Below are 12,670 nucleotides of genomic sequence, written 5' to 3'. Positions count from 1 at the left end.
CTTGGTGTTGAGACAGATTTTTTTTCCACTCAGGGAGGTTCCATCACTAAGGGGTGTTTTTGTGGTCAGATTTCTGTAGCATTCCTTCCGCTGTTTTTAACTGTGTAGTCTTCGTTCCTTCCTCACTTATTTCAGCCTTCCTTCTTTTCTCCTAATATCCATGTATTATCTCTAGAAATGAATGATCACTTTTACTCAGTTGTATAAGAGGCACCTGTGTTTGTACTGCTTATTTACTGTGACCTGCCTCAGTTTCCTCATCCCTAAAATGGACGTGATAAGTGTCTCCTCAGGATTTTTGCAAAGATTCAATGAGCTCATATACGTAAAGCATTTAATGTTTGGCACAAGGCACCTACTGATAAATATTTGGATTAATGATCATGACATTTTTTCTGATCTAACAAAACTGCTAGTCCCATCTCTTGACCACCCAATAAGCCTTCCAGCCCTTGATAACTGTGATGTTTATAAGCTGGAGCTTTCTCCAGAAAAAAGATGAGAATTTCCTCTGGTAAACCTGCAAGGTAGCTGATGGCGTTTCTGTTTTACAGATGCGGAGACAGAGGCTTGGAGATACTGTTTCCATTGTGCCTCCCAATGGAAAACTGTTCAGTCCATAGTTGCAGGATGTTGTCTCTTAATTCTGTCCTTCTTACTCCATAATCTAATCATTTAGTCATGTATTTTTGGTAAAATTCAGGATTAATAATAGTGATTTTGACAGCTATGGGTTGTCTATGCTTAGTTGTTCCATAGATACCTCACAATATTTGCAAGGCTGGACAGGAATAAAGACACAGACCTTCAAAAAATGTCATGAAGAACCTAGGGGTAAGACAGGAATAAAGACACAGACCTAGAGAACGGGCTTGAGGATATGGCGAGGGGGAAGGGTGAGCTGTGACAAAGCGAGAGAGAGGCGTGGACATATATACACTACCAAACGTAAGGTAGATAGCTAGTGGGAAGCAGCCGCATAGCACAGGGAGATGAGCTCGGTGCTTTGTGACCGCCTGGAGGGATGGGATGGGGGGGGTGGGATGGGGAGGGTGGGAGGGAGGGAGACGCAAGAGGGAAGAGATACGGGAACATATGTATATGTATAACTGATTCACTTTGTTATAAAGCAGAAACTAACACACCATTGTAAAGCAATTATACCCCAATAAAGATGTTAAAATATATATATATATTTGCAAGGCTGAATTCATAATTTCATTTTCCCAAATACAGAAGCCAGTGAATGAGGAGGATGGACTATATCATTGTGAACTGGTGGTAGTCTGCATACCCAGCCTCCACGATCTGAGGGCTGCTTACTCCTCAAGGCTCACATCTTGTCGCCCCCCAGCTCGCTAGTGTCACAGTTTCTGAACTCCTCGTTCCGTGAACACATTTGCTCTCCTCCCTCCTAGCCATGCTTATGCTGTCCTAGTAGCTGCTATTTTTTCTTCACTTTCTCATAACCAGCTTCTCTGTGTCCTTTAGATTTCTACTTAGTTGTCTCCCTCTGCTGTTTCTTTCAGGATTTAGAATGTGTCTCTTCAATAGACATAAATAATAAAGGGCCTTTTATTTAATAAATTCAGTAATGTAGGTCCTTTGGATGGGACGTTTTCCTTTGGTTTAACTCAGAATTTGCTATTTAATATAAGAAGTTGATTTTTTTCCCCTTGTGAAGTCAGGTATTTCTGGAAAAAAGTGAACCATGGAAACAGCTTTTCTGGTTCAGATATTTGTGTACATGTGGCCTTGGCAGAACTATTAAGTTATCAAAAATTTATAGAGAATGGATTCTGAGAGATTATAAAGGCAGGCGATTGAAGCTGACTGCAGACACATGAGGAATCAGCAAATTATAGACTTATTATTAAAGTGTACCAGCTCATTTTATTAGGAAATTGAATTAGAGACTAGAGACTTATCTTTGAATTTTAATTGGTTCATAAAAATTGATAGGGATGTGCCTTATATCAACATTTGAAAGCAACTTCCTTTAGCAAGATGCTACTTAAAGTCCATAGAAAACACACAGGTATAACCCATGTGTTGTTTTAACTTTATTTTTTATCTTCTGGCTTTAATTTCTTTTGACACATTGTTTAAGAAAGGTAGAAAATTGTGCTTTTATGAGTGTAAACCTCTTAAGTATTATTTGTCAGACTTTGCAGAAGTTTCCTAGTTCAGTGGGGAGAGACCTTGAAAGCTTTGGTTACAGCTGTGTCTCAGAACTTGACATAAATCCTGAAACATGGTGTAGTACTCAATATCCATTTATTATAAATTGGAAAACTCTCTTAATGTGATTTTTACACTCTTTTCTCATGTACCAGGTATTTTTAGCTGAAGTTAAAAATTAACAGAAGTTGTATGTAATATAAACTTGAATGATAGCAAAATGATTCAGGCTGAAGTTTTGGTAAATTGTAATACTCTTCAGTAGGGTTTGAAATCTGGTCATAGTAAAATTGCGGATGATCACGAATCAGAGGTATTTGAAAGGTAAAATGCTGTAGTCAACGTTTGAGTAACACATAAATGTCAAGCATTATAAAGGAGAGGATGCCACCCCTAAGTGAGTTAACCTGGAACTACTCAGATTTATTGAACTGATACCTTGTTGGAGGTTTAGATACAATATATACTTGGCTCTTAAGTTTGTAGTCTAAATAAAAAACACAGGTACACCTAGCCTTCCCAGTCAGTAAATCGTGAAAAAAATGAGAACACTGGTGATGATACCACGTATTATAAAGAAGAGTATGATAACCTCTACCTCTGAGTTATCATTGACCTACTCAGATTTATGGAATTTATGCACTGTTGGAGGTTTAGACACAATACCTACTTGCTTCTTAAACTAATAGTCTTTATTAAAAAAAAAAAAAGCTCTGTAGTCAGTGAATCAACCCAAGTGAAAAAAGCCTTGGTCCAGTGCCATGAAGTGATTGACCCCTCCCTCACAGAATGTGTCCATATGCCTATAAACTAGTAGGGAGGAATGGTAATTTCATTTTTTTCTGAATTATCTGGTTACATACTTGAAAAGTGGCCATACACTTCTAACACAAGACTTGATAACAATCGGTTTAGAAGATCCGAGGAGCTACCCCTTCATTTTTGATAAACTACAAAACAGTATTCAAGATGTAATAACCTAGCAGATAAATGGGCTTTTCATCAAACTGTAGCTTATAGCCTCCTTCATCGTTTAAGTTACTTAAATAGCAAAGGAACATGCCTAAGAAATGAAGTATATCATAGTCCTACTTGAGTGGTTTAGCAATTTATAGGACAGACTCAGGAAACAGACTACTTCCAGGCTCTGTATGCTCTGGCTTGCCCAGATAGCACACAGTAATGACATCCGATAGTTTGTCCTGTGGTAGAACTTTCATTTTATTTTTGGTTATTTTTATGGAAACCTGGGGTAACTTCCTTTTTTTTTTTTTTTAGAGGTAAATGCTTTTTAAAAAAGTTTTCAAGTATCAATTTTGAATATTCTAAATTAAGTACTGATGGGCAGGAAAGATCACGTGACATGATCGATCGGAACAGATGATTTAAACCTGGAGTGGGGAGCAGTAGTTTTGTAGAGCTCTGCATAGCTAGGGGCGGAATGAGAATGGGCGCAAGCAATGGCTGTTCTGTTACCTGTGGCCTAGAGAGAAATTCCTTTTTAATTCAGGCTTTATTAAGCTATTTTGTGAATACTTTCTGCCTTAGTTCAGTACGCATTAGTCTGAGCTGAATCTTTGATTCAAAGCTTTGTAGTGCCTTAGAAATCAACAGCCCTATCATCCTACCTTATTAACTTTGTGACTTTGGCCATTTTTTTAAGCTTGAGAACCGTTCCCTTTGTAAATAGAATAATAATAGCAACTCAAAGAGTGTTGTGAGGATTAAATGATAACGCATAAGAAGTGTTTTAAATAGCACCTAGCCCTAAACACGTTTTAGAGTGCTCGGAAAGCTGTAGGATGGAGACATCGACCACTTCTGAAATAGAGTCAAAGGTGGCTTCTCACCATGAACGCCTGGTGCATGGGTTATAGGCGATATCCAAGACTGGGGGTAGAATTATAGTGGAAGGAAAATTTATTCCCCCTTCCCCGCTGTTTTTCGGCATCGTTTTTAAAGCTTTTGGGATTCCCCCCTGCTCTGGCTCCCAGGTTCTTAGTACCTTTGTCTGTCTTCTGGTTACTGTCATCTCTTTAGTGCCTACTATGTGCCAGGGCTGTGCTAACTGCTTTTCATGTGTTATTTAATCATCATAACAACCCAGTGAGGTAGGTACTGTTTTTATTCCCATTTTACAGAGACACAGGGATTAGGTAACCTGCCCAAGATTACACTGGTAGGAAGAAGTGGAAACAGGACATAGCGCCAAGTCTGCCTAATTTTATAATCTGAGCTCTTAACCCCTGTGCTGTAACTGATCATCTAAAGCTTCCCATTCAGCACCTCACATGTCCTGTAGATGCCAGCCACCAGAGTTATTTCTTCTTTGTTCCCCTCTTCTCCACAGCCACGTTGTTTGTGTCCTGTGTGTGGTGTGTAATTGACATGTAAACATTTACTATGGGCTAGGCATTCTTCAAGAACTTTGTATATATTAACTCATTTAATTATCACAAAACCGGATGAAGTAGATACTATTTTATTGCCATTTGTACAGACAAGGAAATTAAGGTTGAGAACATAAAAACCTTCAGAAAAGTCACATAGATTTCTGTCTGGAGATAAGATTGAATCAGGCAGCCTGAGTTCTGTGTTTACTCTTCAGCCACTGCTAGCTGATCTCAGTCAAATTTTTATGAGAGTTCTGTTTGATTTAGAGTAAATTCTAAAGATATAAAGTAATATCAAGGTTAACCAATAGCCTTAATGCTCCCAGATGATATTTGTATTTTAAAAGAACAACCTTCTTAATCTAATAGAGAAACTTTTAAAAGTAAGGACTTGAGGTAGGTGGTAAGAGAAAAAAGCACTAGCAGTTTGGCCACTTACTGGAAGTACACACCTATAGTGCAGAACTTGGGGCTTGATGTATATTTTATTTCTTGGATGATAAATCAGGCCAGCTTATTTATGTAAACCAACCAGCTTTTCATACCCAATTCTTACCGTCCAATCCCCAAATCTCCAGTTTCAGCCAGTGTGAACTTCTTGTTATTTCATAAATATCTTACCTTCTTCAACATTCCCATGCTTTTGGACATGCTGGTTTCTTCTGCCTGGAATGTCAATAATAATGATGATTACAGTAATAATTTTAATTTTAATGCAGAGCATTGACTCAAATCTAGGATGTTTTTGGTTCTAGATTCAGTGATCTTGCCCCCTGCCTCTTTCAGTTGGCCTCATTGTAGAAACTTGTTTCTTTGGCCTTTTTCCTTCTCTTGTCATTCAAACTCTTGCTTTACTTTTAAGAAACAACTTGAAATCATCTTTGTAAAAGATACCCCTAAACAATCACCCTTTTCTTCATTGTTTTTCTTTTAGAAGAACACTTACAAATTTTACAGATTGTAAAACCAAATTTTACAATCGGTTTTAACTAATTTATATATCCTACTAAACATTTGGCTTCTTCGAGGAGAATTTGATTTTTCATTTTCACCTTCCTTCGTCTTCATTCACGATTCTTGGTAAATATTGAAGGACTGCGAGTCTTCTTTAAAAACTTTATCCCAGTCTTCTTTAAAAACTTTATCCCAAAGCCTAAGGTGAATAGCTCACTTTTCTGCCAGCAGCTAACCATATATCTGGGATCAGGGACAGATGGCAAGTTTGAAAGGCTGATGGAAGTTTGGGGAAAAGGCAGCAAGAGATGGAGAAATGCCTGTGTCTACCTCATTATCTCAGAGGTCTAACCCTGCCCTGTCCAATATGATAGCCACTAGTCACTTTAAATTTAAAATAATTAAAATTAAATAAAGTTAAAAATTCAGTAACTCAGCTGTACTAGCCACATTTGAAGTACTCAGTAGGCTCTTGTGGCTGGTGGCTAGTGGGCAGCTCTGATAATAGAACATTTCCATGAATGCAGAAAGTTCTGTTGGAACCTTGAGTTATTACTTCCAATAAGCATTCTTTGTAGCCCTTCCTTAATTTCCAGATTTTTAAAATAGAATGCAGAATTAGAGTTAATGTTTAAAATAACACACACGACTTCAAAGGAATTTTTTGCTTATCTACATCCACTTAACTTCTTTTAAATATCAGTTCATGGTCAATTCAAAAAATCTCGTCCTCCAGTAAATTTTTAAGGACCAGTTCTATTTTCTGATTTGCATAGTGATTATCTTTGGTATCCTAGAAGTAAATCCTGTTTTTTAGTATGCTGGAAGACCTCATTACAGTGGCATTTTAAATTTATATAAAATATCATCATTTCCATCGGCAGTGAATGCGTGACTAAAAACTTCTGAGCTAGAGCTTCTTAAAAAAATAATAAAATAAAAATTATGACTTCAGTAAATTATTCTGGAATTTTTTTTTTTAATTGGTGGGGTAAGCGCAGGTGGTATGAAATGGTGTTATAAAACGTCATGGATTTATTGTGTCCATCACACATGCATGTTGTGGTAGTCAGGCTGGATAAGAAACACACCAAAGAAAAATAGCCAGGGTTTAGAAATGGAGAAATTGGAGTGGCTTACACAACCGTAAAGCCTTTGGCTGCCTTTACAGTGTAGGTGAAACTGAAATTCGCTGCAATTTGTGTGTGAATTCATCAGGACAAAACACTAGATGTCAGTGTTGTAGTTTTGACATTTTACCAGGAGCTAGTAAAGACTTCTGCTTTTAATCACTCAGAGATTCTTCATTGACACAAACTTTTAAGCTGTTGTGCCTCTTTACATTTGGATAAATGCTTACTTAGAAGAAGTACTTTTCAAAGAATTGTTTATTTTGTTATTCGTGCCTGTCTAGTGATGCTGACTGAGGAATAAACATATGCGATATTAACATATATGTTTTTCAGCTAAATATGTTCTCCAAACTTTGTTTCTCAACCCACTTCCCAGGGAACACTGATCTTAGGAGATGCTTCTGGGGGAAAAATAATGTGACTCTGGAATCTGGTATATAGCAGTAACTCAGATCTTCATTGAACGATAGTGCTTTCAGCTTTTGTTTGGCAAAATTTAGATACTTTTTCTTATATTGCAGGCAGTAAGATTTCTTATATCACCTTAGATTTGCATATCAAATCCTAGTCATCTTCTCAGATTTCTTAAATTTGCCCAGCGTACAGGATACAGAGGAAGCTTCAAATTAAATATGTGGCAAATTAATTTCTCTTTAAAAAAATTCTTTCTCTTTATTAAGAAATATGCAGCACATTAAGGCAGTAGAATTATTAGTGATTCTTGCTTTATCATTTCCTTTAATATTTTTTGATACCATTAACATACTTTATGTTTTAAGATCATGCCTTTTAAAAATATAAAGTATTATTTTGCTCTCTGTGTTCAACTCTAGTTTATGTATTGTTCTGTTAATTTTTTGAAGATACTTCATTTTTTTTTTTTTTTTTTTTTGCGGTACGCGGGCCTCTCACTGTTGTGGCCTCTCCCGTTGCAGAGCACAGGCTCCGGACGCGCAGGCTCAGCGGCCATGGCTCACGGGCCCAGCCGCTCCGCGGCATGTGGGATCTTCCCGGACCGGGGCACGAACCCGTGTCCCCTGCATCGGCAGGCAGACTCTCAACCACTGCGCCACCAGGGAAGCCCAAAGATACTTCATTTTTTACTCCTATGCTTGAGGCTCATTTTTATATGTGTATAAAATGTTTTATATATTTTTATTTGCTTTTTTCTAATATGTTACAAGTTTAGTTTCAATATGTTAAATGTTTAGTTTTCCATCCTTTTATTTCATGAATTCTCAACAATTAAAAAATAAAGGTATTGGGGCTTCCCTGGTGGCGCAGTTGTTGAGAGCCCGCCTGCCGATGCAGGGGACACGGGTTCGTGCCGCGGTCCGGGAAGATCCCACATGCCGCGGAGCGGCTGGGCCCGTGAGCCGTGGCCACTGAGCCTGCGCGTCCGGAGCCTGTGCTCCGCAATGGGAGAGGCTACAACAGTGAGAGGCCCGTGACGGGAAAAAAAAAAAGGTTTATGCAAAAGTAATACCAAAAAGCAAATATAATGATGACTAGCTAAAAGTCACGTCTTTTCAGCAGTTCTCTTAATTCATGGCTTAAAGTCAAGAGTTTAGGGAGGATCACTCAGAATTGAAGAGCTGACTACACATTCAGTTCCCTTCACTTTGATCGTAGCCATAAGCTGATATAAAACTACTTTTGAAGTATTTCCTAATAGTTCCATAGGTTTCTGAAGAGCAAAGCAGAAGCTCTTCAGAAGGCTCTGGATCATATAGTTACCCACACACTGTGCTGGGGCTTGTGTTCTTGTTGTTAAAGTACAGTGAGCTTCAGAATTTGAGGTAGGCTGCAAAACTTAAAAGTACCCAGAGCTTCTTGGCAAGTTGATTTTTGAGTAAGGTCACCAACTGGATTGTTGTTTAGGCCACTCCTCTGATCCCAGCCATTTGAATCTTACATGATGACAGTTTGCTGGTAACCTCTATATGCTTGTTTTAGTGGTTCCGCATGAGAAAATTCAACAGTATACGAATTTGTATCCTCAACCCAGAACTTGGTATTTTCACTCAGTCACCCAGCAGTGCAGTCAAACCCTGGGCACGTATCACTTCGTTAGATTATTTTTCAGAAATGTTAAAACACCCCAATTGATTAATGTCATATGTAGATTCTATAAAAGGAAGTTGGTTTTTAGATATTTCTGCACACAAATTCAGAATTTTAAACATCTGGGCCAAAGCCCTCAGAGAACTTAATCTGACTTCTCTGTGCCATGGGATCACTAGACCATTTTCTTGACAGATTAAAGTTTTTGTTGTTATTTGTTTTTAAAGTAACCTTCATTAGTCTCTTCAAGTAGTTTAATGACACAAAGCCTGGGGATTTGAACACACTCTGCACTGGCACCGTGTCAGCGTCTGTCACCACCTTGATGACAAGACGTGTTGGGGCTGTTAGATTTTTTTCTACTCCCTGGGTCCTGGGTGCTGAAGCCACTGCGGCCTCCCCGTCCACATGACTGGGCCAGGTCTCTGGGGGAGGATGGCAGTAGGATGGAGGGTCCTGCCATTCTCCGCTATTACTGCAGCTGTGGGACTTGGAAAAGTCTCCTCTTGCAAGAATGGAGACTGATGGAGAACCGTTAGCCTTAGGAAGGGCCCCCGGGGTCTTACCATGGCCTTGCCAAGGTCTGCCTCTGGTTTTAAAGTTTAATTTGTTTCTACTCTTAGGTTCTGTAGGAAGCTGTGGATCGGAAAAGGATCGCTTTTCCTCTGGTGAAGAAGCAGTAGAAGCTGACAATGAGGATGAAGCTGAGCCCTGTGACGATGGCAGTGAAAATGCTGTAGAAGCTAGTGTTGGAACTAATGTGGGCTGGGCAGATGCCATGGCTAAAATCCTTAACAAGAAGACTCCTAAAAGTAAACCCACCATTCTGGTCAAAAACAAGGAGCTGGAAAAGGAAAAAGAGAAGTTAAAGCAAGAGAGACTAGAGAAAAGAAAACAGGTGTGTCCTACCAGTTGTTCTGTAGATTAGGTTGTCTAGTCTAGTTCTTATCTGCACCAGATTGTTCCCTGCAGTGTTTGTCCAGTTAACATTACAGTTGGTAACTTGCGTTTTATGTGAGGGTGCATAACCAAGGTTGTGTTCAGAAATCTAGTCTGAATCATTCTGTTAAGCATGTTCACTTTTTGTTCATCTAAGCAAAGCAATAGAAATGTAAACGCCAAGGAAATGGATCCTTTCAAAATCAAGTAGTTATACATGTGACAGTGACTCCTGGGTTTGAATATCTTATTCAGCTTAGCTGTCCAGATACTAACTTTATTAATTCTGAACTAATAGAATCATGTTAGTTACTTTTTGCTCAAAATCTGTTTTATGGTATAAATCTTTGATGATGTCATTGTCAGGGGTTGGTTGCAGTTCTGAAAACAAACTGTTTCACTGTTGGATAAACTTGAGTTCCTGGTACCTTTTGTTAAACCACTGGTGGAAGAAGTTAGACTAGTGCCGCCTACTAATGAAAGGGAAAGGCCAAAAGTTGGACAAAAGTTTGCTGTTGTGTATTACAGAGGAGATATCCCCTGATGAGGTATTTCTATGTCTAAAAATATTTGGTTACTGAAATAGGTATTATTTTTTAATGAGAGAAAAGTAACTTTCTACAATCGTACTGACAATATAAAAGTACTCATTTCCAAGAGTTATGTTATAGGTAAAAATGAAAGAAAAATAGATTTCAATGGCATTTATTTCCTTTTAAGTTCACCATCCCCTTATCTTGTTTCAAGATGAATGTTTTCTTTGTTCCTAATACTGGTTGGCTCTCTGTAAGAGGCTATATAAAGATGGAACTTTTCAAGTGTTGCTCTTAGAAACAACGTGCTCTTTTATTAATTCGATATTCTCATTGTACTTTATCTAAGATCAGTTTTATCTCTAAATCTTACTGATAGCTTTTCAACTGAAAATTTGAATCTTTGTTTTCTATCTGGCAAAAGCTAGAAGAGGCTTTAATCCTTAATTACCTGTAGTCCTCATGTTCCAGTGAGAGAACAGCATTTTGAAGCCAACAGAAACGAGTCTGTAACTCTGCTCTAGGCCAAAGCTTTGAGTGCTAGAGATGGTACTGTCCACATAATGCATGAAAGCACTCGTGTGGATACCAGAAACACAACACAGCAGCCACAAACACTCTGAGTGTATATTTCTGGGTAGAGTCTATGTAAATTATCGTTTTTTTTATGTTAAATATTACTGGTTTCCAGAATATTAGCTACTTATTTCTAATCATAAGTATAAAAGTACATTTCAAAGTTAAAAAATATTTTGGGATCCTGCATGCCTGTTATCCCCTGGGTACAATAGAAAATTAAGAATCAACTGTTTTAAAAGTAAGATTTTTTAATTTCTGGCATAGTCTGATAATGAATTTCATGATAGTTAAAATAAATTACATGATTTGGGGAAGAATCTACTCCTTTAAAAAGGAATCAGAGTAATCTTGATACCAAGAGCAAAGATTTGGTTTTACCGTGATCAGATGTTTTTATTAATACAAAATGAGAGACTAAATGAATGGAGAAAAGGAAAAGATAAAAGGAGACTTTTTTTCCACTGATTCTTACTGGTTTTGATGTTCATCAGCTTCTTGGTGATTAGTTCATCATTTCAGTATATTTGATATTGATGATAGGTTGGCCTGAGGAGGGGACCTGGAGAAGCCGTGTATCAAATCAGGTACCTGAGACCAGGATACCCCTGGAAAACAGTTTTGAATTAGATTGTGTTGTCTTTGAGATTTCCTTATCTCCTGATCCCTTTCTATTTCTGCATTATAGCAAAGAATCAATTTGTTGTGGTTTGTGACTGATATGCTATATTTGGCAAGGATATTGGTCAGATGTGCCATAAGAGAAAAGAAAAATAGTCACTGTATAAACAGGGTATATCTGGATATGACGCTATTCTTTTCAAAGCTGATACAAATTCTTAATAGTTCTGACTGCTGAGGAAGTCAGTTTCTAAAAATAAAGAGAAACGGTATTTAAACCTGTGGTTACGGAAGAGGGTAGTTTGGAGCCTCGCTGATGCTCCCCTCCGAGGATCTGGTGATGGCAGGGCGGGAACGGGGCTGCGCACACCCTGCCTTGTCCTGCCCGGCTGGCGGCTCTCCAGGCCCCTGCTGTCAGAGAGCCTGCCGTCAGCTCACTTGGTGCCTCTCACATGACACTCGGAGTGCTAACCACAGGCTCCCTGAGCCGAACCCCTGAAAGTGTGGGTTTTTGAAAGTCCCTGTGACAAACTAAGCCAGAATGATTTATTACCTTTGTCCTTTCACAGAGTATCATATCAAAGTATGCTGCACTTTCAAAAATGCCTAATATTCTTTCACATAACAATATTTATAACACAGCTTGATAAGAAGCGGGAATGGGAAATGATGTGCAGAGTAAAGCCAGATGTTGTCAAAGACAAAGAAACAGAGAGAAATCTTCAGAGAATTGCAACGAGGTAAGACAGTGTTCTTGCCCTTTAAAAAATAAGTACTCTAAAGCTGTGGAGTGATCCATTTCGGACTAGCTTTGATTCTTAAGGTCTGCCTTCTCAGAGCCAAGTGATTTATGTCTGAGCCTCTGAGCCTTTGCCTATTTAATACTGGATTCAACCGCAGATTTTGGAGGTCTCGTGAGGCAAGAATGTAACGTGCTAAGTGGATATTTGGTGTGAACCTCTTTCATGTCATGTATTTTATAGTCACAAGAACAGTATAATCAGACCTCTTCCTGCCTTTCTCTTAGGATGCTTGTCTTAAATTACGGCACTAGATGATTATTTTTGTTATTTTGCACTGTATGACGTCACAAATTGTACATTGTAGCAGCTTCGTGCTGTCCTTTCACTCAGCATTTTTTTTTTTATCATTGGCACCAAACATTCATTTGTTGCCCTCTGTGTTCAAAGATAAATAGAATCTGGTGGCTGCTGCATGGTCTTTGCCCACTTACGTATAGGAGTTCTAGTCTCTTTGTAAATAAAGGTACGTCTGA

At 38.4% G+C, this 12,670-nt stretch overlaps 1 protein-coding gene across 2 annotated transcripts in view; it reads left to right on the top strand.

The window, feature by feature from the left end:
* RRP15 (ribosomal RNA processing 15 homolog) overlaps positions 1-12,670 on the top strand; it is a 47,176-nt gene that overhangs the window by 3,625 nt on the left and 30,881 nt on the right. For both annotated transcript variants that reach the window (XM_032651014.1, XM_032651003.1), the window contains exons 2-3: positions 9,349-9,623; positions 12,037-12,134. In XM_032651014.1, coding sequence (XP_032506905.1) covers positions 9,349-9,623; positions 12,037-12,134 — 373 coding nt within the window. The remainder of the gene's footprint in view (positions 1-9,348; positions 9,624-12,036; positions 12,135-12,670) is intronic.

This window comes from Phocoena sinus, chromosome 1 (genome assembly GCF_008692025.1).
Source record: "Phocoena sinus isolate mPhoSin1 chromosome 1, mPhoSin1.pri, whole genome shotgun sequence".
In the NCBI taxonomy this organism is placed as follows: Eukaryota; Metazoa; Chordata; class Mammalia; order Artiodactyla; family Phocoenidae; genus Phocoena; species Phocoena sinus.
Note: the sequence above shows the minus strand (reverse complement) of the source record. Positions and strands in the feature narration are given on the sequence as shown.